The following is a 23744-nucleotide window of genomic DNA, read 5'->3' on the forward strand; positions in this document are numbered from 1 at the left end:
GTCAAGATCCTTTACCCCTGCTAGCAGCAAAGGCCTGACACCGATAAGAAAAAGATGTGGGAAAGGAGTCTTGGGGGGTTACCACACTTTGTATTCCCAGCAATGTATAAAGAGTTTCAAAATTTTATAAAAAACATCGCTTTAAAAGGGTTTTTGGATACAACAGCTAATAAATGGTTTGAAGACATCTTCACAGCTAAAGGGGCCAAACAAAGTGCAAACAGTATTTTTTACAACGTTTTCAACCTCTTAATACATCGGTGGGAATACCTAGAAAGTGCGAACAGTATTTTTTACAACGTTTTCAAACTCTTAATACGTCGCTGGGAATACAAGTGCGGTAACAGCCATTGTCCTGTGCACGGAGGCGGCTGCAGTTTCCCAAACACCGAAAGGAATCGGCCGGCTGAGAGTTGTTGCTCCTAAGAGATGTGGGCCTTGCGGATCCAGCAACGCCGATGTATTGAGACCCGGGGATTCCCGCACTTTGTATTCCCAGCGACGTATCAAGAGTTTGAAATTGTTATAAAAAAACATCGCTTTAAAAGGGTTTTTGGATACAGCGGCTAATAAATGGTTGGAAGACGTCTTCACAGCTAAAGGGGCCACGGGGGAAGCCAGAGAAGAGTGCTGCTTCATGCAGAGAACTTTTCCCTCGAAGGCAGCAGCGGTTCTCAGCGCTCAGGATCAGAACCGCGTGGTTTCCTTGGCCAGAGGGCATCTACCTGTTGAACCCCCCCTCCGAAAAGGAGGATCCATGGAGATCCCCATCATGGGGGGGGGGGTATAAAAGAAGCCAATAAACAATCCCATGGGTCACGAAAGCCACATAAAGTCAGTAGCGGCTCTTGAGGAATAGACGAGGAACAGATCCCGGCCTTTTTCTTCTTCCCCGTGTTGGGTTGCAGGGGTTTGCAATTGCATGGAGTTTGATTCAGCGTTGAGAAAAAGCCTTCCCCCCCCCCTGCAGCCTCCAGTGGTGCCGCCCGCCTCCCCCCTCCCCTCTGCACCTGGAGCCTGCAGCCACAGAGCTGCCCTTTGCAAGGGAGGGAAAGGAGGGGGGTGGTCGCGGGGGCGGCTGTTTTGGGACCGTCTGGCGGAGCTGCGGGGCAGGATCCGGAGCAGCGGGGCTGCCTGCCGGAGAGGTCGCTTGGCCGCCCCCCACCCTTCGCCCCCCGAAATGCGGGCAGGAAGGGGGAGCTCTGAAGCCCGGCGCCTTTGGAGACGGCGGGGAGACATGCCTGGCGGCTCGGTAAGCGCTTCCCTCCTCTCCCCATCCTTTTGTGCCGGGAGGTGCCCCCCCCCCCTCCTGATTTACTCTTTTTCTGCTTGGGCCCGTCCCTTAAAGCCAGGGCTGGGGGGAGCTGTCCGAAGGGAGCGTTCTGCGTATGCTCAGGAGCACCCTGCCCTTGTGGGCTTGTGGCGCGTGCTCCGGGACTGAGGTCGGGCGCTGCGAATGAATGAATGAATGAATGAATGAAGCCCTGGAGCCGCCCGTCTAAGTAGCAGACCGAAGACCCGCTTTGAAGGCGCCGCCGTAGCCAGCGGGGCGGCTCTGGCGGGACTGGCTGACTCCGGATTGGATGGAGGGGGAAGGGGTGGAGGGGTCGCATCTTGGAGTCCCCCCCCCTTTTTCTAGAAAGGCCCTGGGGGGGAAACGAAGAAGGCCCGGGCCTGCAATCGGGCGACTCTCTGGACTGATGATCACAGCGAGGCTGAAGTCTGGTTTGTTATGGACGAGGGTAAATTTGCCCCCAGTGGGAAAGGAGGCTTCTCCCAAGCCTGCTAGCCTGCTTTCCATGTGCAGATGTTTTGATGCGGTGGCAAATGTGTGCCGGTGTAGAAAGGCTCGGAGCAGAGATCTCCCAAAGCCCCCCAACCCCCCCTCTGCCCCCCACCCCCTTGCTCCCCTGCAGAGCTTTCCCTTGTAGTTAGATCAAATCTGCCAGGGGCACTTTATGGAAAAGTAGAAGGGTCTGCAGGGAGATAATTCAGATCGATGGTGACAGGGGCCCCACAAGGGGTTTCTTATCCAAATCGCTTACTTGGAAGCCGTAAAAGTTTTGAGACAACTTTATTGTGCCCTGGCCAAAGAACTCTTCCTAACTATGAAGTCGCAAAGCGTTCTTTTGAGTCCCACCCGTCTGAATACATGTACCTATAAAAAAAGGTAAAGGTCCCCTGTGCAAGCACCAGATCATTCCTGACCCACGGGGTGACGTCACATCCCGATGTTTCCTAGACAGACTTTGTTTACGGGGTGGTTTGAAATCAACTTCCGTTGGGATCAAACTCAGGTCGTGAGCAGAGCTTGGACTGCAGTACTGCAGCTTACCACTCTGCGCCACAAGGCTCTACGTGTACCTATGTGTGTGTGTAAAGTGCCGTCAAGTCGCAGCCGACTTATATCAACCCCTTTTTGGTGTTTTAATGGCAAGAGACTAACAGAGGTGGTTTGCCAGTGCCTTCCTCTGCACAGCAAGCCTGGTATTCCTTGGTGGTCTCCCATCCAAGTACTAACCAGGGCTGACCCTGCTTCGCTTCTGAGATCTGTACCCCTCTTTAAATCATTGTTACATTGGGTGAAAACGCATGGTCGCTTTAGCCTCTTTTGTTCCCTGTTTTAGCCAGGATCGAATGCATGTTTGGTGAAAATGCATGTGCTCGATCCTGGCTGAATCCTGGCTGAAACAGGGAATAAAGGATGCTAAAGTGACCATGCGTTTTTGGACCACTAAGGTAGCAGAGCAATACAATGCATTCAGTCACCTACCAAAACTCGCTTGCCTAAGTAATGGCCTACTATGCGCAGGAGGCGTGCAGGCATGGGTTGGTGACAGTGGCCCCCGCCAGGAGCTCTGGGCCCTGGCCACTGCCCCACCTCAGGATATGCTGATATTGGGCCTGTGGGGAGGGGGGGATGTCAGCTATATTCTTCAGCAATCCCTCACTGATACTTCCTAATTTACATAAGACCCTATGAAACGCCCTGCTGGATCACACAAGTGGTCTATCTACAGCAGGGGTGGGGAACATCAGGCCTGGGCCGTTTAAGGTCGGCTAAATCATTTGGTCTGGCCCTTCATGGGTCCTGGCAGATCTCTAGCTCAGAAGGATCTAAGAATGGCAATGCACCCCCTCTGGCGACAGGAATAGCTTCTATTCAAGGATATGAGTTTGTTTTGCCAAGAAAAGGAAACTTTTCCCCCCTTGCAGAAGAGTCATTAGTTATGGAGCTGCTAGGACCTCCCAATTAACCCTTTCCCACCCAGGCCAGGCCAGAATGCAGGGGGGGGGTTTAGCCAGTGTGTCCTCATTTCATCCCTGCAGGCAGAGGTAGCAGGATCCGGCTGTAGAATCCAGCCAGACCATGCCGAGCAGGAGCAACTCCGGCGTGTGGCTGAATGGCTACGCCAGGCTGGTGCAACAGACCATCCTGTGCTTGGGGCTTGGTCGGCTAATTTTTAAGTTGATAATTTTGTATGGCTCAAGAATGATGTTATAAATATCCAAATGGCCCTTGGTGGAAAAAAGGTTCTCCACCCCTGATCTACAGTTTACTTGCTCGATGACTAAAGTAGTGTTTCCTTTTGTCTGTCCTGTATCTATCGCTTATCAACCTCATTGGGTGCCCCTGAGCTGTAGTATTATAGGAGAAAAAAGCCCCCTCTGTCCACTTCCTCCACTCCATAAACCTCTGTCAGGCTTCCCCTTAGCCTTTTCCTTTTTCCTAAACAAAGAAGTCCCAGGCTGTCCAGCCAGCTTTGGCTGCAGACTGGGTTTTTTCCGCACACACCTCATGACTAAAGCTTCTGCTGGCCTTCTGAGATGATCCCAGGGGCGACCTTGAACAACTGTTCTCTCTTTTTCAGGACCCCGTGAGTTTTGAAGATGTGGCCGTGTATTTCACAGAAGGGGAGTGGGTCCTGCTGGATCCAGAGCAAAGAGGCCTCTATGAGGAGGTCATGCAGGAGAACTACTGCGCCGTGGCCTCCCTGGGTAAGGGTCCCTGCCCACTCATTTCCTGGGCCCATGGATTCCCATGGGGTTCAGGCCTCAATAGCCAATGTGGCAAGAAGGTCTCCTTTTCTTTCCCCATCAAACTAGCTCTGGGCCACTCTGGGGTCCTTTGGAAGCTTATCAGTGAAAAGATCAGAAATGGCAGACAAAGTTCCCTGAAAGTCGGCTTGCCCACTGTGGGCTGACTGTACCCTGTGTTGTGCTCTGGGGCAAGGGGTGGGGGAGAGCTCTGAGTGTGTTTTAGGGCCCGGTCTGGGTTGATGTGGGACATGATGCCACCCGGTTGTTCTCCTCGGTGCTCTAAGTGGTCTGGATTCACTCTTGAGAATTGGCCCAGAAATCTCTGCAGCGCGTAGGGGAACAGGGTTCCTCCAGACCAATAAGGTTGCTGAGAATGTTTGTATGGTGGAGATTCCTCAGCAGAGAGGTCAGCGTGGATAAAGCCTTCCCTAGGGACAGGGAGCTTGCAAGCCACTTGTCTGTTGCATGCTGAAGACGTGTGCCGAGATTAAAGCCAGCAGAGTGGTGTTTCTGAGCTTTTGTCTCAATTCATCGCTTGCCTACGCACAGCAGGATCGGCACCCTGTTTCCCTCTTCGATGGACAGATGAAAATAATCATTGGCTTCACCAGCTGTGAGCCCCAGTGTGTGCTCCTGACCCTCTCTTCTGTTTCCTTCCAGCCAGAAATATAGGATACTCTGTTCCAAAGCCAGACCTGATCTCTCGTCTTGAAGGAGGGGAGGTAATTTGGCTACCTGATCCGCCAAAGATCGCCAAGAGGCAGGTGGCTTCAGGCTCCAGCTCAGGTAAGGGGTCTGCAGTGCCGGCTGAGATTTCCCTTGCTGATACTGGTTTGGCACAGTTCCTCTCCCCCCCCAGCAGTATTAAATACACACATAAATGGTTAGAGGCTACGATCCACCTCCTGTTGCAGCCATTTCCAGTTGCTGCCCACCCCTCTCAGAATTGCAACGGCCCTGGGAGGCTCAAAAAATTGGGGACTCCTGCTTGAAATGTTTCAGTAAAACTTCCTTAGCTATGCTTGGAGAAGAGGAATGTGAAGCAAGGATCAGCCATTTATTACGAACCTATGTATTTCAGGATATTATCAAGTCACACAAGACACTTGTTTGTTAAAAACCGGAGGCAACTGTCTTTTGAGCCATTGTTTATAGCTGATGTAGCGGGTCAGTGTGTTTCAGTTGACTATGCTCTTAGAATCGACCCCTTCCTGAGAAGTGGTATGTTATCTTATTCAGTTCGTCACCTATTAAGCAGGACTCAACTTATTTACTCACAAAAGTAAGTATTTTTATTGATTAGCTCCAATGAAATTAATGGGTATATATATATATATATATATATGTGTGTGTGTGTATGCAAGTATTACAAAGTCTTAAAAGCAATAACAATGTATACAGTAAAGCAAGCAAGTTCTACATACTATTTAGTTTTAAAATTCAGTACTTAAAATATAACAGTAAAGGTGGTCTGATTTAGTTAAAAGAATCTGATTCACACTATCTAGAATAGTATATAAGTAAATCAATACACACCAAGCCAATCTTCTTTGAGATTCTCTTAAGTCAAAGACTCAGAGAGATCTAAACTTCTAGCTCTTCCTTGCCTATATTTATACTGTTAAAAGTCACCGTATTTCAACTTGGCCGGATTTCCACAGCTAAACTTGTACCATATAAGGACTTCCTTACTGTATTCCTGCAGGCTGCCATACAAGGACTTCCTTACTGTATTCCTGCAGGCTACCATACAAGGACTTCCTTCTACTGTATTCCTGCAGGCCATCATATAAGGACTTACTTTTCCAGCTGGCTATTTGCTTATTTCTTAGTCAGTTTTCAGCGTTAATATACCTCTATAATGTTTAATATTATCAGCATCATCTCCCAAAAAGTAGATCAAAATGAATCTATTTTCAACAATCTGTAGCAATTCTTTCATATTTAAACTTTAAAAACACAATATTACATTTATACAACACTATTTTATAACAGTCAGTGTTAGTGGAAGATTGGATTTCAAAAACCTAGTTGGATTCCTGAAACGTCTTTTAAAAGATTAGGAGTTTTCAAAACAGTAGAGGAGTTTTCTAAATGAGTCTCTTAGCCAGGCATGTTCATTTTAAATGAAATACAAGCCTCTTAATGGTGTTTGTGAAGAATAAGGTTTTACATTGAATAATTCTGCATATGTACAACACTAATACAACAGTTCATATGCTCTAATATGGCAAAGCCCGTAACAATGTATAATACCACCTTGTCATCTGCGGCTATGTTGTCCATATGTGCAAATCCACTGACATCAGCTCCGGATTCTTAAATTCAAGATTTTCTATCAAGAATCTGGGTTTCTTTGACCTAATGTGTCAGCTGCGGGTCATATCAAATAAAGATACCATAACAGGCCAGTTTTATATTTGAATAAAATTGCCCCTCATGAATATGCAAACAAACCACCTTTCCAATCTTCTCTACCTTTCTACTTTTTCTGGTGTGGTAATGGTTTGTTCAACCTCGATGGCCCAGACTAGCCCGATCTCATCAGAATCTCAGAAGCTAAGCAGGGTCGGTCTTGGTTAGCAGTTGAATGGGAGACCATCAAGAAAGCGGCAGAGAGGCAGGCAATGGCAAACCACCCACTGAGCATCCTGTGCCTTGAAAACCCCATGGGGTCGCCATGAGTCGGCTGCAGCTTGATGGCTCTTTCCACCACCAAAGGTGTGTGTTCTGCTTAGTAGGTCCATGTTAGTCAAAAGATGGTCTTCAGAGCCTCTAAATAAATGACATTGGCTGTCATCCTCATAGGATTCTCTCTTCCTTGTTCAAGGCAGGATTTGTTCTTAATCTTCCTGTTTATTCCAGCAGATAACAGCCTTCCAAGTGAGAACAAAGAGGAGATTCACCCACCAAAGAAATACATTAAAATAATATTGCACAGAGTCCAAGAGAGCATTTCCAAACGTCAACAGAGAGGAGAAAATTCTGGGATACCTTCTGGACCAGAGAGACCTCAAGGAGGGCAAGATGGAAAGAAAAGGGCTAAAACCTCTCCTCACAAGGAGAACGGTGGGGATATCAGCGAACCATCAGAGGAAAAGAGACCAAAGGCCTGCACAGCAGAGGGGCAAGAATCCTCCCCCAAAGATGGTAAGAGGGAAGGGTTCTTTGGCAGAAGGGTGGGACATAGATAGCAGGAGAACTCTTAGAGCAGCAAAACCACCTGTGTCCTCAAACTGTGAATGAACGTCTGCCAATAACCTGTGATGTTATTTGTGAGCCGCCCCCAAACTGGAGAGAAATGTTATCAGTGCTTGACTGGAAATATCTCCAAGAGATTTACCGTATTTTTCCATGTATAAGACTACGTTTTTTTCTTTAAATTTTTGCTCCAAAATTGGGGGTTGTCTTATACACGGAAAACAACCCCTATTTTTTTCTTAATTTTGTGTTTAAAAAAATAGGGGTCGTCTTATACATGGGGGCGTCTTATACACGGAAAAATACGATATTCCTCACCAAACATGTTGCAAGGTGGTGAAGCTCTACCTGGGCTCTGCCACCTCGGATTGTAGGTGAGTCCCCACATGCTGAAATACTCTTCAAGGAAATGACGCTTCCTACGTGTAGAGAACTAGCATGTCAAAGCTTTCTCTGGGACATCTAGATTTCTACATGCATTTTTTTTTAATTTTGAGAGGGGTGGATCGAGGATGCTTCCACCCCTGGTTTGAATTGCTTGGATACAGGTTGAGTGCCTCATCTCCAGTTCTGTCAGCACTTGGCCTGGGAAATACATCAAACTTTTCCCTTACCCGCACGGACCGATTTTTGAGGTTTCCTCGGAATTTTCTGGATGAGTTTCTAGCTCTGAGGCAGTGATGTGGGGCAGGTTCAGGTGCCACATTAATCGTGTCCCCCATGTGCCAAACAGCTGCTTTAGGGTTGCGCCCCCATGAGATTTCTTCTCTCACAACTGAGCCCTGGTTAAGGAATTCTGCAGCTCAGCTTTCAATGAAAACGATAACAGCGACAAAAGGGATGGGGGGCAGGGAGGAAAACGGAGTTTAGTTGTATCTTTTCGAAGGTGTTCTTTGTGGTTAAACCACCCCACAGGCTCTTGTCCATACCACACGGAGTGAAGAGTCCTGCTGCTGTATCTCAACGAGGATCCCTCCAGCTCTATCCCAACCCCAAAGAGGGTTTCCTCTCTGCTGCCACCAGCAGTCCATTAGAAGCATTGCAGCCTGATGGCTTGCGGGAGGACCCCAGTTTCATATTCAGAATCTTGTGCTTATTTCAGCCACCATGGGAGGTGTGTGTGTTGGGGGGTCTTGCTTATTAGACCTATTTCCAGCTGGGCAGGTGCTCCCTGTTTCTCTCTTATAGCTTGATAAGAAGAAGGTTGTTTTTTATACCTTGCTTTTCTCAACCATTAAGGAGTCCCAAAGTGGCTTACAGTTGCCCCCCCTACCCACATACACACAACAGACACCTTGTGAGGTAGGTGGGGCTGAAAGAGTTTGGGGAGAACTGTGACTAACCCAAGGTCATCCAGCAGGCTTCAGTTGGACAAGTGGGGAATCAAACCCGATTCTCCAAATTACAGTCCATGCTGCTCCTAACTACTACACCATGCTGGGTGAGCCGGATGTTGCAAAGACCAAATAGCTCTAGTTTCAGAAAAATAAAATTTGTATGTTTAAGCAGTCATTGGATACAACCAGTAAAAGTGAACAGTTGAGCAACAAGGCCTACAAAAATGTGTAAATGCATATTCTCTTTACCCAGGGTCTAAAACTTACCAATGTGATGTTCAGTCAGGCAAATGCAGGAAATATATAAACTATAAATGCATGGAGTGTGGCAAAAGCTATATTAGTAGTTCAGACCTCATAAGCCACTATAAAATCCGCACACGAAAGAAACCATCTGAATGTTGAGATGAGGGGGAAGGTTCCAGATAGAGGGCTGACCTGCCCCCATGTGAGAGAGTCCACACACAGAGAAAACCTTTTCAGTGTTTACGGTGTGGGAAGAAGTTTACGAAGAAAACATATCTGGCTGCACATGAGAAAACGCACAGACAACAAGGGAAGTATTCGTAAAATAGGCTGAAATGGAATCTTAGAATCATAGAATCATAGAGTTGGAAGGGACCACCAGAGCCATCAAGTCCAACCCCCCCACAATGCAGGAAATTCACAACTACCTCCCCCACACACACCCGTAGTGACCAGAAGATGGCCAAGATGCCCTCCCTCTCATCATCTGCCTAAGGTCACAGAATCAGCATTGCTGACAGATGGCCATCTACCGTATTTTTAACTCCATAAGACGCACTTTTTTCCTCCTCAAAAGTGAGGGGAAATGTCTGTGTGTCTTATGAAGTGAATGTGTGTGTTGAGTGCGGCTCTTGAGTGCGGGCTCCCGAGCCACTCCTCTCCTTCCCTGGCGCAGGGCAGCTTCTCGCCTCTCTGCCCAGCTGGGCACCACTCGCCACGCCTGGGCTCCTCCCACCGCCGAGACCCACCCGCGCCTGGGCTGCACGTGGTGGTAGTCTCCGGAGCCCTCTCGTCCGCTCCCCGGGCGTTCCAGCGGAGTGCGGGGCAGGCAGATGGCTGCTGCGCTCGGCCATCGACTCGGCCCCGAGCCGCACCAGGTCTGCAGCACCACGTGGCGGAGGCAGGCGGTGGGGCTTCCCTTGCGTGCGTGCTGTCCCGGCCACGGCCCCTCACCCCCTCCCTCCCGTGAAGCCGCTCAGGGCGCTTCCCCAAGTGCCGCCGACTCGTGCGCCCTGCTGCGCCTGGTCTGCGGCAGAGGGAGGGGCTCATGGGGCAGCGTAATGGCCCGGGTTCGTCTTGGCGCAAGAGCTCTTCTTCAGGCCCCATGGCTGCAAGCCAGGCTCTCCCGCTGCCTGCAGGCCGGCGCATTTCTCCGTGTTTTCCTCCTCTAAAATCTAGGTGCGTCTTATGGTCAGGTGCGTCTTATGGAGCGAAAAATATGGTAACCTCTTCTTAAAAACCTCCAGGGAAGGAGAGCTTACCACCTCCCGATGAAGCCTGTTCCACTGAGGAACCGCTCTGTTAGAAAATTCTTCCTAATGACTAGACGGAAACTCTTTTGATTCAATTTCAACCCGTTGGTTCTGGTCCGACTTCCTGGGGCAACAGAAAACAACTCGGCACCATCCTCTCTATGACAGCCTTTCAAGTACTTGAAGATGGTTATCATATCCCCTCTCAGTCTTCTCCTCTTCAGGCTAAACATACCAGGCTCCTTCAACCTTCCCTCATAGGACTTAGTCTCCAGACCCCTCACCATCCTTGTTGCCCTCCTCTGGACACGTTCCAGCTTGTCAACATCTTTCTTAAATTGCGGTACCCAAAACTGAACACAGTACTCTAGGTGAGGTCTAACCAGAGCGGAGTAAAGTGATACCATCACTTCACATGATCTGGACACTATACTTCTGTTGATGCAGCCCAAGACTGCATTTGCCTTTTTAGTTACCCCATCACAAAGTTACCTCTTTGCTGTGAGGTCATAGATTATGATCTATTATCTGTTGCGAGTTCATCTTTGTCATACTCACTTTCCTGCAATAACAGGGATGTATTATTTCTATGCGTCAATAACCATGGCTGACAAAATAAAGTAAATAAAGCAGGGTGTGCGAGGGCTGAGCCTGTATGGTGTATTAGTTTAAAGTATCCGACTAGTATTTGGGAGGCCCAGGTTTGAATCCCCACTTGTGCCATGGAAGCTTGCTAGATGACCTGGGGCCAGTCACACACACTTAACCTAACCTACCTCACAGGATTGTTGTGAGGATAAAATAGAGGAGAGGAGAAGAATGTAAGCTGCTTTGGGTCCCCATGGGGGAGAAAGGTGGGGTATAAATAAAATAAGTAAATAAATTTCATGAGAACACAGTGGGTTAACTATGGTTAATAATCAGAAGAAAATTGATTAACCTGGAATGCCTGGAATCTCCATCGCAAGGCTGATTTAACACAGAAAGGTGTGAGCAGCCAGACTGTCCCCTAATGTGGAATCAGCCCAGGTGTGGCGGTGGCTGTAACTGGGTGCCACACAGCTTGCCTGGGCCCAGTAGGAGCCTCCACACAACTTGCGCGACTTGGCCAAGGAGCCTGGCAGTGCCCTCCATGCAACTCACCTGACCAGTTTGTACCGTACAGTATTTTCAAGTTGGCCAGACCTGGGAAAGAGGAAATAATGTGGGGAGGGGGATACAGGAGGAAATGAAGTGACCCCAGAAGTCCTTGTGGGTTCCCTGCTTTTAATGTCTACATTTGGACCTTAGCTGCTGCCTACTGACGGGAAGGGAAGAATTGTGACTGTTCTTCATTACTTTTCTCCCAAATAGGCACTGAGCAAGTAAAAGAGAAGGAGAAATCTCTGCCAGCAGAAAATGCTCCACTGGTGACCCCAAAAGGGACAGCATTGCAGTGGGTCAAAGAGGGAACTTCCCAGGATCACCGGGAAGGGGTACAGTATGAGACTCAGGGAAGGCCAGGGAGGTCCCAACGAAAACGTTCCCAGAAGAAAGGCAGCCTTTGCGTGGGAAGCCACGACGACCTCTATGAAGAACGAGTCCGAGGGGGGAGTTGCACAGATGGGACTCAGAAGCCACTCAGAGATCAAGCAAGAACCTCCTCTCTTGACACCAGCAAGACAACCCATGCAGCAGCAAAGCCATATCAATGCCCACACTGTTGGCGGAGCTTCAAGCATCGCAATCCACTTGTTATACACGAACGAACCCACACAGGGGAGAAACCCTATGCATGTTCAGTCTGTGGGAGAAGTTTCAGCTGTAGATCAAGCCTTTTTAGGCATCAGAGGAGGGTGCACACAGAAGAAAGACCCTATAAATGTTCCGATTGTGGGAAAAGTTTTAAAGCTGCTTCAGACCTCAAAGGTCACAGAAAGGTCCACACTGGAGAAAAACCACATCCATGTCCAGAGTGCGGGAAAAGCTTTGGTGATAAGGGGTGTCTTGTTAGACACAAGAAAACCCACACTCAAGTGAAACCATTCAAATGCTCACACTGTGGAAAGGGCTTCAGAGAGCGAGAGCACCTTAGTGTTCATGAGAGAATCCACACAGGAGACAAACCTTATAAATGCTCAGACTGTGGGAGAAGCTTCAATTGCTGGTCAAACTTCAATAGGCACAAGAAAATCCATGGAGGAGAGAAACCGTATAAGTGTTCAGATTGTGGGAAAAGCTGGAGGAATAAGTCAGACCTTACACTGCATGAGAGAATTCACACTGGCGAGAAACCTTACCACTGCACGGAGTGTGGGAAAAACCTTCGGTGCAGTTCAAGCTTTATAATGCATAAGAGAACCCACCGAGAAGACAAACCATATGAGTGCCTGGAATGTGGCAAACGTTTCCGTCATAGGGTTTCTCATATTAACCATGAGCAGAGGATGCATAAATACCGGTGCTCAGATTGTGGGGAAAGTTTCAGTCAAAGTTCAGCCCTTCAACGTCATACAACTAAACACACAGGAGAGAAACTATTTAGGTGCTCACATTGTGGGAAGGGCTTTGATCAGAGAAAAATGCTGACTCAGCATGAAAAAATCCACACAAGAGAGAGAGAGTTCAACTGCCTAGAATGTGGGAAAGGTTTTATAACAAAACATAAACTTATTCTACATGAGAGAATCCACACAGGAGAGAAACCGTACTCTTGTTCAGAGTGCGAGAAGAGCTTCAGCATAAAATCAAACCTCCTTCAACATATGAGAGTCCACACAGGAGAGAAACTGTACAAATGCTCACTCTGTGGGAAGGGATTCAGCCGCAGACGGTATCTTGTTGAGCATGAGAAATTCCACCCTGGAAAGGAATCCCATGAGTGTTCAGAGTGTGGGAAAAGCTTCAGCAATCCTTTACGCTTGCTGACACATCAGAAGATCCACACAGTTGAAACCCCCTATAAATGTTTGGAATGTGGGAAAAGCTTTACTACAAAGGGGAGTCAAGAACAACATCAAAGAATCCACACAGGAGAGAAGCCATACCAGTGTCTGGACTGTGGGAAGAGGTTCCGTTTCAAAGCAAACCTGCAGGTACATGAAAAAGGACACACTGGAGAGAAGCCATTTAAATGCATGGAGTGCGGCAAAAGCTATATTAATAGTTCAGGCCTCATAAGCCACCACAAAATCCACATGGGAGAGAAACCATCTAAATGCTCCGATGAGGGGGAAGGTTCCAGAAAGAGGACTGACCTGCCCCAATGTGAGAGAGTCCACACACTGGAAAAACCTTTTCAATGTTTACAGTGTGGGAAGAAGTTTACGGAGAAAACACTCCTGGCTGCACATGAGAAAACACACAGAGGATAAGGGCAGCGTTAGAAAAACAAGTGGAAAAAGAATCTTTGCTGTGAGATAATTGTGGGTTGAAGAGTCTGTTGCGAGTTAAGATTTGCCCAGCTCAATTTCCTCCGACAACAGGGATGATATTCTCTTCTTAATTCTTATGGGCTGCCCCAGTTTGCTTTGTTCACCAACCCCATAGCTTTCTGTGTCCACCACAATATTATTTTATAGGGGCTCACATCTACAGCATCATTTCTAGGTGCCAAAATGGTCCTTTGATGTAAGCACATTGGATTCATATAACGGTGTGGTACCTTTGGAAAAGCTGAGTTCTGCAGATCTTTCACCTTCTCTACCATATTCCCAATGTTTTCCAAGGATATATCTCTACTAAGTGTTATAGCACCATTACCTAAACTCAAAAGATTCTCTGCAAACTCACATTGAGTAGCATAACCAGTAAGTTGTACAGTTATATTTTTCCTTGGGCAGCATGTTTGGACATGGAAGATGCCAGCAGGTGATGGGGGTGGTGGTGGCTCAGTGGTAGAGCATCTGCTTGGCATGCAGAAGGCCCCAGGTTCAATTCCCGGCATCTCCAGTTAAAGGGACTAGTCAGGTAGGTGATGTGAAAGATCTCTCTGCCTGAGACCCTGGAGAGCCACTGCCTGTCTGAGTAGACAATACTGACTTTGATGGACTAAGGGTCTGATTCAGTAGAGGGCAGCTTCATGTGTTCATGTGACACTACTCCAAATTTATGACGACTTGATGCAGGCCTACAACTCATCAGCTTCCGTTCCTTGTGAGGTAAGAGGAATAAGAAGAGTAGGTTTTTATCTGCCGACTTTCTCTACCATTTAAGGATGAATCAAACCAGCTTACAATGACCTTCCCTTTCCCACAACAGACACCCTGTGAGGTAGGTGGGGCTGAGGGAGCTCTAAGTGAACTGTGACTTACCCAAGGTCAGCCAGCTGGCTTCATGTGTAGGAGTGGGGAAACCAACCCAGTTCATCAGATTAGAGTCCGCTGCTCGTGTGAAGGAGCAAGGAACAAACCCAACTCTCTAGATAGAGTCCACCACTCTTAATCGCTACAAGACAGCCCAGCCAATACAATGGTGATTCCTCCCTTAGTTATGTCTGCTTATGTTTTATGGCTTCTCTTTTTAATATTGCGAAGAGGCAGCATAAAAATATTCTAAATAAACAAAATTAAGCTATTTCTTTGCAAATACTACAGTGTGTAGTCTAAAGAGAGAGCCAGTGTGGTGTAGTGGTTAGAAACAATGGACTCTAATCTGGAACATTTCCCTGGATCCGGTTTCCGGTGTGCAAAGAGTCAAACTCTTTCAGATTCAGCTCTGCCCTGGGGAGTTACATTTTATTTTATCTCAGTTCACTTCTAGGCTATTTTATCTGGGGTTTTTCCCCTAGGTTTTATTTTGCTATTTTGTTATTTTAAATTGGTTTTATACTTCGTAATCGGCTGCTGTTTTTGATTGCAATATACCTAGCAGATGGCTAGGTATATTGCAATCAAATACCTTTGTTGCTCGATTTGCTTTTTCTGTCCCCCTCCCTCTAGGGGAGCGGCGGCCTGTTTAATGATCTTTGTTGCTCTATTTGTTAGGTTTTTGCAAGGATTGTTACGATTGGTCTCATTCGAACTGGAGACTGGGGCCGGGCTATTTAGTATTGGTCTAGGTAGTATTTTATATTTTGTGCTTCGTGGAGCTGTTGTTATCTAATTAAAGTTAGGAGTATCGCCAGCATGTGTTTTGCAAACAGTGTCTTGCCATCGTTTTAATTTAGTTTAGCTTTTCCTTTTCTGTTAATTTATATTTCTGTTTTATTTTCATTTTCTTCTTAACCTTCTTGTGATCTTTTGAAGTCCCTCATTCACTTCACCCTCCCTTTGGGTTGTGAGTCAGCCTGTTGTTAGTAGTTAACAGCTAATAGTAGTGTAGAACGTAGCAATAGCCAAGTTAAGGCTGTTTTATATATGTGTGTAAAATAGTGCCAGATGAAGGAGGTAAAAGGTGAAGGTAAAGGTGTCCCCTGTGCAAGCACCGGGTCATTCCTGACCCATGGGGTGACGTCACATCCCGACGTTTCCAAGGCAGACTTTGTTTACGGGGTGTTTTGCCACTGCCTTCCCCAGTCGTCTTCCTTTTACCCCCAGCAAGCTGGGTCCTCGTTTTACCGACCTCGGAAGGATGGAAGGCTGAGTCAACCTTGACCCAGCTACCTGAAATCGACTTCCATCGGGATCGAACTAAGGTCATGAGCAGAGCTTGGACTGCAGTACTGCAGCTTACCACTCTGCGCCGTGGGCTCCTTAGATGAAGGAGGGTGAGTGTATCTTTTATTAAGTTGCTTCCTAGAGAGCAAAAGTACAGTGTTATTGAACAGGAAGAGCTGGGAGTGGTTTGGGGTCTAAACAAACTTAAGACCTACCTAAGAGGTGTCCATTTCCAGCTGGACACAGATCATAGCCCACTTGTCTTCATTCATAGAATGAAAGAGACGAATGAGAAAATCCTGAGATGGGCTCTGTCCCTACAGTATCTGTCATTCGACATTGTTCATATCGGACGGAAGGAAAATGTTCTAGCTGATTCCCTTTCAAGATGTCATGCAGAAGTGGAGTGAGGGCAGGAACAGAGATCAGTTTGGGTTCATATAGAATCATAGAGTTGGAAGGGACCACCAGGGTCATCTAGTCCAACCTCCTGCACAATGCAGGAAATTCCAAACTACCTCCCCACCCCCACCCCCAGTGATCCATACTTCATGCTCAGAAGATAGCCAAGGTGCCCTCCCTCTCATGATCTGCCTAAGGTCATAGAATCAGCATTGCTGACAGATGGACATCTAGCCTCTTCTTAAAAACCTCCAGGGAAGGAGCGCTTACCACCTCCCGAGGAAGCGTGTTCCACCGAGGAACCGCTCTAACTGTTAGAAAATTATTCCTAATGCCTAGACAGAAACTATTTTGATGTAATTTCAACCCGTTCGTTCTGGTCCGATCATCTGGAGCAACGGAAAACAACTCAGCACCTTTCTCTATATGACAGCCCTTCAAGTACTTGAAGATGGTTATCATATTCCCTCTCAGTCATCTCCTCTCCAGGCTAAACATACCCAGCTCCTTCAACCTTTCCTCATAGGACTTGGTCTCCAGACCCCTCACCATCTTTGTTGCCCTCCTCTGGACCCGTTCTTGGAGTTGTTATAGTTCAGAAGGATTTGATTTTAAGTAACTGAATATTATTTTATGATATTTCATTATTAGAGCTGAGAAAGTCACGCAGGCTGATCCCAAGGTTGGTTGGTTTGCAGAAAGCGAGATGGGGCTCCTCTCTCTGTGAGGGAGGTTGTAAGGAAGAAGCCATTGTAACAGCTGGACTGGCGCAAGGAGCAATCCGGCCTTGAGAGTTTTACGCCCTAGGGAACCCCAGCTGGGACAGTTTTGGGAACAGGTGAAACTAATGAGGAGGAAGGAAGCCAAAGTCAGCTATTAAGTGAAAAGGGATGTTGCTCTTGGGAGGGAGGTTTTTTTCGGGTTCTTTGGCTTTTGCTGTGGGGACTGGCAGTAAGAACGAATGGGACCAGCTCTGCTTTGTAAGTAGCATACCTATTTAGACTCTTTAAGTTTTGTTATTTTTCCTTTTTAATTGCCTTTAATGGTGTGAGAGTTCACTTTTCTCTTGCTCTCTCTGAAACCAATAAACTTTGTTGCATTACTTAAGCAAAGGTGTGAGGCGAGTCTGTGCGTGGCTCTCCCCTGCCCAGAAACGAACCTGGAGTAGTAAAACTTGAGTATCGGGAAACTACTGGCCCCAAATAAAATACGTTCAGGTCTCTTTGTTTTGCTTGTGGAGTTGAGGGGAGACTGGAACCATACAATGGTATTTTAAGTTATTTTATTAAGTTATTGTAAATAATAAATTATTTTAAATAGCCACTGCCAGCTACGGTTAGCCATTTTAATCATTTTAGACACATACATCTAATTTTAATACTGTATTTTATTATTATGATAGATACACTATTTGCTATCAGGTATGAGTAGGAAAGTCAATGAGCCCCGTGCCGCAGAGTGGTAAGCTGCAGTACTGCAGTCCAAACTCTGCTCACTACCTGAGTTTGATCCCAACGGAAGTTGGTTTCAGGTAGCCGGCTCAAGGTTGACTCAACCTTCCATCCTTCTGAGGTCAGTAAACTGAGCACCCAGCTTGCTGGGGGTAAAGGGAAGACGACTGGGGAAGGCAGTGGCAAACCACCCCGTAAACAAAGTCCACCTAGTAAATGTCGGGATGTGACGTCACCTCATGGGTCAGAAATGACCCGGTGCTTGCACAGGGGACTGTCACAGGCAGACTATAAAAATCTAGAAAGCTTGTAGAATTTTCCTATTTAAAGTCCAAAAGCACCATCTTATTTAGAGGCTTGACTTTCATTTAAAAGTGAACCAGCCTAAACATTCTTTTGCCAAGGACTTGTCTTGTTGTATTCCTGTGCCAAAGTCACAGTCACAATCTGCAGCTGTCTGTTCTGAAAAGTTGCCACTTTCAGAAAAAAATTCTTTGAACTTTTCACTCTTATCAGAAATGCTCTTGCTCATGACCTGTACTCCAAGGATTTGCTCTGACCGTTCTATGTCCTCTGATCATATTTGTGCTGACTGTGAGCTAATGATGTAATGTAATAATATAATGTGATTTTATATTGAATTTTAAGTTTTAGAAAGTAAAGGAAATATTTATATTGAGCGTGTTCTCCAGGAGAAGAAAATGTTGGTAAAAGCAACTTTCAAGAGAAACATAACAAAGACACAAACTGACTGTTTAGTACATGTGGCTATGGTCAGCAAATGACCTGCTGTGGAATGGAAGTCCTTATATGGGAAGTGCAGAAGAACTGCTGCCCCAGGTAACATACAGTTCAAGTGCAGATTTGCAAAAACACTCTCTCAAGATCAGGTAGACACTGATTTGAAGGATATAAAAGGAGGAGTTTCCTAGCCAAGAGTTAGAGTTCCTAACAGGTTGGTACCCTCTGGCCTGAATGGATCTCTCCATCCCTTGCATGGGATGTGGGCTCTCAGACCTTGTTTCTTGCATGGATTAAGGCTCTTAGACCTTCCATATAGGTTAAGACTTTCTTGCCTAAAAAGTCTCTTTAAGTGTTTAGTCCTTGCGTGTTCTGAATACTTACAGATTTCTCCAGCATTTACAAGTCTTCCTATAAGACTGGAGAACTCCCTAAACTGAGGAGTCTCTCTAGATATCCAGCCCTTGCGAGGACTGGGTGTCTGGACTGAATACCTACAGACTTCACATCTTTCATATAAGATGGGAGCTCTTGGAGTCCATCAACCCTTGCTTACCGGTCCTCATGGACTGAGGGGGCTTAGATTTCTCCAAGCCTTTGCGTAAACATGGAGGTTCTAAGAACTCCCTGTAGATCTATCCATCCTTTGTATGGAGGCACTGAAAACTCCTTAATACTTGCATGTATTGGGAAGTGTTCACTAAGATCTATCCAGCCCTTATAGACATGGAAGTTCTTAAGACTTCTATATTATATATACTGTACTTACATTTACGTCTTTTTCATATTTTTGAAGCAATTCAATAAAGAGCTTACTCCGGTAAGAAAGCAGTTGAGTCCTTCTTAGTAGGTGTCTAACTGAATAAGATAACATACTTCTTCTCAGGAAGGGGTCGATTCTAAGAGCATAGGCACTGAAAAGCACTGACCCGGTTCAGGACCTTTACCTTTATGAGTAGGAAAAGAGGTTTTCCTTTTGACTCAGACCCTGACAACCTCCCTTCTACCAAACAAAGTTAGCTGGAAGATTTCTTTACTTTTGGAAAGTAATACCAGTAACAGGTTTCAGGTGCTTCAAGATGAGTCTGTTGATTATATTGACACAGAAGAAAAAGAATGTTTCCCTATGCTGGCCCCCTAATGCGAATGTTGGCTCTCACAATCCGATTAGTATTTCGACAGGTGCCAGTGTTGGTTTCTGTCAACAAACCTTCTCAAATTTCCCGTCTCCATCTTCATTCCAGCCTTGCATTTCACCCAAAAGATCCTTAAAATAGAGTGTGGTGGTCTAAATCCAGATTTGTGGCATGTTTCCTGGTGGCATCTAGATTAGATTACCCCAGTGTGCTCTGCATGGGGCTGACCTTGATGACAGTCTGGAAGCTGCAGTTGGTACAGAATGGAGTGGGTCATAGGGACCATACCATTCCAGTCTTATTCTATCTATGCTGGCTTCCAACATTCTTCAGGGCTCAATTCAAGGTGCTGGTATTGACGTTTAAAGCCCTGAATAGCCTGGGACTAACATACCGTAAGGACCATCTTCTCCCATATGAACCTACCTGCTCATTCCCATCATCCTCAGAAGCCCTACTTCAGTTGCCCTCGCCATCAGAGGCCCAAGAAAGGGCCTTCTTACTCGTGGCACCAAAAGTCTGGAACTCCTTCCCCAGTGAGATGTGTCTCTCTCCCTCTCTCTTTGTGCCTTCTGCCAGCAGAAGAGTCTTTTTGTTTCATTTGGCATACCCCCAGCTTTTATGTATGCTGCCTTGGGGACATTGTCAAGTGGAAAGGCGACATAAAGAATATTTTAAATAAATAAGTATTTCCTTCTAGCCAAATACATTAGAACTTAAGTTGTCAGCTCCTGCCAGGGAAGGAAGCGAGAGATGGAGGAGGCATTTCTCTCTTTTGCTTGGCTATTCTTGATCAAAGGGCAATATCAAAGTATTTTGGTGTGGATCAATCCGCCTGGATTTTTATATGTGGTAACTCATGTCTCGACCTAATTTTTGTGGGTGTACAGCTGGCCAAGAACGATAGGATGTTTTGGAAGACATTGATTCATAGGGTCGCCAGGAGTCGGAAGCGACTTGACAGCACTTAACACACACGCACAGCTGGCCAAAGTCTGCTTTGATGAGACCTTATTCCCCACCCCCCCCACCCCAAGTAAAAACTATTTCTCTCAAGTGTCTGGGAGCAGACACAGTTTTAAAGATGCACGTTCGCGGCAGGCAGACCCTCTGACACTAGGAAATGATGGCCACAGTTGAGAACATAAAAATCAGACCATGTTTATTGTAGGACAATTGACGTTAATGCAGAGGTGCAAGAATGATGAAAAGAGGGTATGCTTCGCTTATGATATTAGCCCACAGTAAGACAGGCTGCATGCAGAGAGAGGCGGCTGAAAGGTGAAGTTCGAGAGGTCAGGTCTGTTGGCCATGATGCCTAAATGTACAAAGGCTGGGAGCCAAATGACAGGAGAAGGCTGTAGTGTCCATGCTCCACTTATAACCATCCTATTGGCAACTGAATGCCCCTCCTTGGTAAGATTCAGCAGGGCTCTTCTTTATGTTCTCGAATCCCTCAAATGCAAAGCAACAGGTGAGATGCTTTAGTGGAGGGGCTGTGGCTCAGTTTTTAGAGCATCTGCTTGGCATGAAGAAGGTCCCAGGCTCAATCCCTGGCATCTACAGTTAAAGGGACTAGGCAAATAAGTGATGTGAAAGACCTCCGCCCAAGACCCTGGAGAGCCAGTCCTTTGGCTCAGATGCGGCAGCCGTTCTCAGCAAAGGAGCTCATAAAAGACTGAAGGTCAATGCAGCTGTTGCGATTCTTGGTGGCTCCGCAGTTTCTGGGATCGGGCAGCTCCTCCACCCACGCGTTCAAATCCAGCAGGTACTGAGGGCTGCAGAGAGAGAGAGGCTGAGTCAAAACACAGGAAAGTCTGGCGTAACCTATCCTCATCGGCGAGAAACTCAGGAGCAGAATTAACGAGGGAAGGGCCATGGCTCAATTTGTAGAGCATCTGCTTGGCATGCAGAAGGTCCCAGGTTCAGTCCCCGGCATCTCCAGTTAAAGGGACTAGGCAAGTAGGTGATGGGAAAGACCTCTGCCTGAGACCCTGGAGAGCCAAGCCGGACTTAGATAGTACTGATTTTGATGGACCAAGGGTCTGATTCAGTATAAGGCAGCTTCATGTGTTCATGTGTGTTCAACAAGGTAGCTTGGCGAAGTGTTTCTAAATCTGCTTTTGCCAGAAAGTGGGAGTTCAGGGCAGAGGGGGGAATTTGCAGGAAAGGGCTGGTAGAAGGAAGGTTTCTTGGCCTCTCCTGCTGAATCTGTCCTGAAAATGTCTACTCCCGGATCCTCATCTGTCTAACCACCCCAGAAACCTGCTGTTTATTTTTATAATGGATTTCCTGCCACCACTCTGAGTTTGGCCCTATTGGACCTAGTGAACCACTTCAGACTGCAGGTGGGAGTTCACATGAACTGCATATATATATGCATATATATGAACTGCATATATATATGAACACTTTTCTATGCATATATATATATATACACACACACACACATATATATATATACACACATATATATATACACATGCATAGAAAAGTGTTCAGTGGAGGTTGAATGATACCCAGTTTCTGAGAATTCTTTCTTTGTACAGAGAAGAACAACAAAAAGAAGAGAACAAAAAGCACTAACACTTAAGAAGAATCAAACTGGCTTATAATCTCCTTCTCTTCCTCTCCTCACAACATACACCTTGTGAGGTGGGTGGGGCTGAGAAAGCTCGGAGAGAACTGTGACTAGCCCAAGGTCACCCAGCAGGCTTCATGTGGAGGAGTGGGGAAACCAACCCAGTTCACCCGATTAGAGTCCTCTGCTCATGTGGAGGAGTGGGGAATCAAACCCAGTTCCCCAGATTACAGTCCACCACTCTTATCTTCTACACCACGCTGGCTCTCACTATCTTGAAAGCTTCCATTGGCAGTCTGAAAGTGGTATACTAAGGGAGATGGAGTGGTAAAATTAATTTCCTCAGTGGCTACAGGAATATCAGAAGCTGCCTTATACTGAATCAGACCCTTGGTCCATCAAGGCCAGTATTGTCTATACCCAGACTGACAGCAGCTCTCCAGGGTCTTGGTAGTGGTCTTTCACATCACCATCTACTTGGCCCTTTTTGAAGTGGTGATGTGGGGGTTTGAACCTGGGACCTTCTGCATGCGAAGCAGATGCTCAACCACTGAGCCATGGGCCCTCCATTTTAAAGGCTGAGATTTCATTCTGTACTATCCCATCATCTTTGTTATGTATGCATGTGTGTGTGTGTGTGATTGAATCAAGGGAATGAAGCTCCTCGTAATTGCATCAGGGGAAACCCTGGGGAGCTTGGAGTTCCCCAAGGCTCCTGAACTGTATGATCCCATTGGCTACTGGGGTTTTCTCCCCAAATCACGGTTGTGGGGGGAGTGGCCGCAGGCGGCCAAGCGGGCATATAAGCGGGGGTCTGGTCACTGTAGTTAGTTCTGTTCTCGTTCGTACAATAAAGCGGTTGCTGTTGGAACTCCGTCTCCGACCTCGTGTGTTCCCCCACGCAAACTTAACAATCTTCATCCAGGAGAGTGCCCTGCTGCCTTTCTACTACTCAGTGCCTGCAAACAGTATTAGCAGTAGTTGCAAGCACCACCATCTTCCTTACACGTAGTCCTGGGCAGGTGAGGGTGTCATAGGAATCTCATCTCATTACAGGCACTCACTGAGTGCTTTTCCTGCCTCTCTGCATCTCTCGTTGGTCTAATCAAGCTGATTACATTTTGTATGAGACCTCTGCATCCTGACTCCAGCTGTCCCTTATTGGTAACACCCCTCCTCCCTTCTGTCCTAGATATAAAGGCTGATGGATCTTCATTCTCATTTACATTTGACGAAGTGAACTTTGACTCGTGAATGCTTATGTCCTGGAAAATTTTCTTGATCTCTAAAGTGCTACTAGATGCAGATTTTGTTCTGCTGCTACAGACAAACACTGCTACCCACCTGAAACTAAATAAACCTAAGTGTCTGCTAAGATTGGGTCCCACAGGAAGGGAGTATGCACGCACCTGTGCAAGGTGAAGGCAGAGAGCCAGCGTGGTGTAGTGGTTAAGAGTGGCGGACTCTAATCTAGTGAACCAGGTTTGTTAGTGAACCAGTCTAGTGAGGAGACACTGTCCTTCAGTGTTACTCCTCTGAAGATGCCTGCCACAGCTGCTGGCGAAACGTCAGGAAAGAAAATACCAAGACCATCGTCACATAGCCCGGATAACCTACAAGAACCAACTAGTGAACCAGGTTTGTTTCCCCACTCCTGCACATGAAGCCTGCTGGGTGACGTTGGGCCAGTCACAATTCTCTCCGAACTCTCTCAGCCTAACCTACCTGTCTGTTGTGGGGAGGGGAAGGGAAGGAGACTGTAAGCTGCTTTGAGACTCC

General features: G+C 46.8%; 2 protein-coding genes across 2 annotated transcripts in view; one reads left to right on the forward strand and one right to left on the reverse strand.

The window, feature by feature from the left end:
• Positions 1-18066, forward strand: part of LOC130472681 (zinc finger protein 620-like) — a 36053-nt gene extending 17987 nt beyond the window's left edge. The window contains exons 4-5 of the mRNA XM_056844087.1: positions 11432-11558; positions 18024-18066. Coding sequence (XP_056700065.1) covers positions 11432-11558; positions 18024-18066 — 170 coding nt within the window. The remainder of the gene's footprint in view (positions 1-11431; positions 11559-18023) is intronic.
• A 2954-nt stretch (positions 18067-21020) lies between these two features.
• LOC130472687 (complement C4-like) overlaps positions 21021-23744 on the reverse strand; it is a 79903-nt gene continuing 77179 nt past the window's right edge. The window contains exon 42 of the mRNA XM_056844099.1: positions 21021-21162. Coding sequence (XP_056700077.1) covers positions 21021-21162 — 142 coding nt within the window. The remainder of the gene's footprint in view (positions 21163-23744) is intronic.

Source organism: Euleptes europaea, chromosome 1 (assembly GCF_029931775.1).
Source record: "Euleptes europaea isolate rEulEur1 chromosome 1, rEulEur1.hap1, whole genome shotgun sequence".
In the NCBI taxonomy this organism is placed as follows: Eukaryota; Metazoa; Chordata; class Lepidosauria; order Squamata; family Sphaerodactylidae; genus Euleptes; species Euleptes europaea.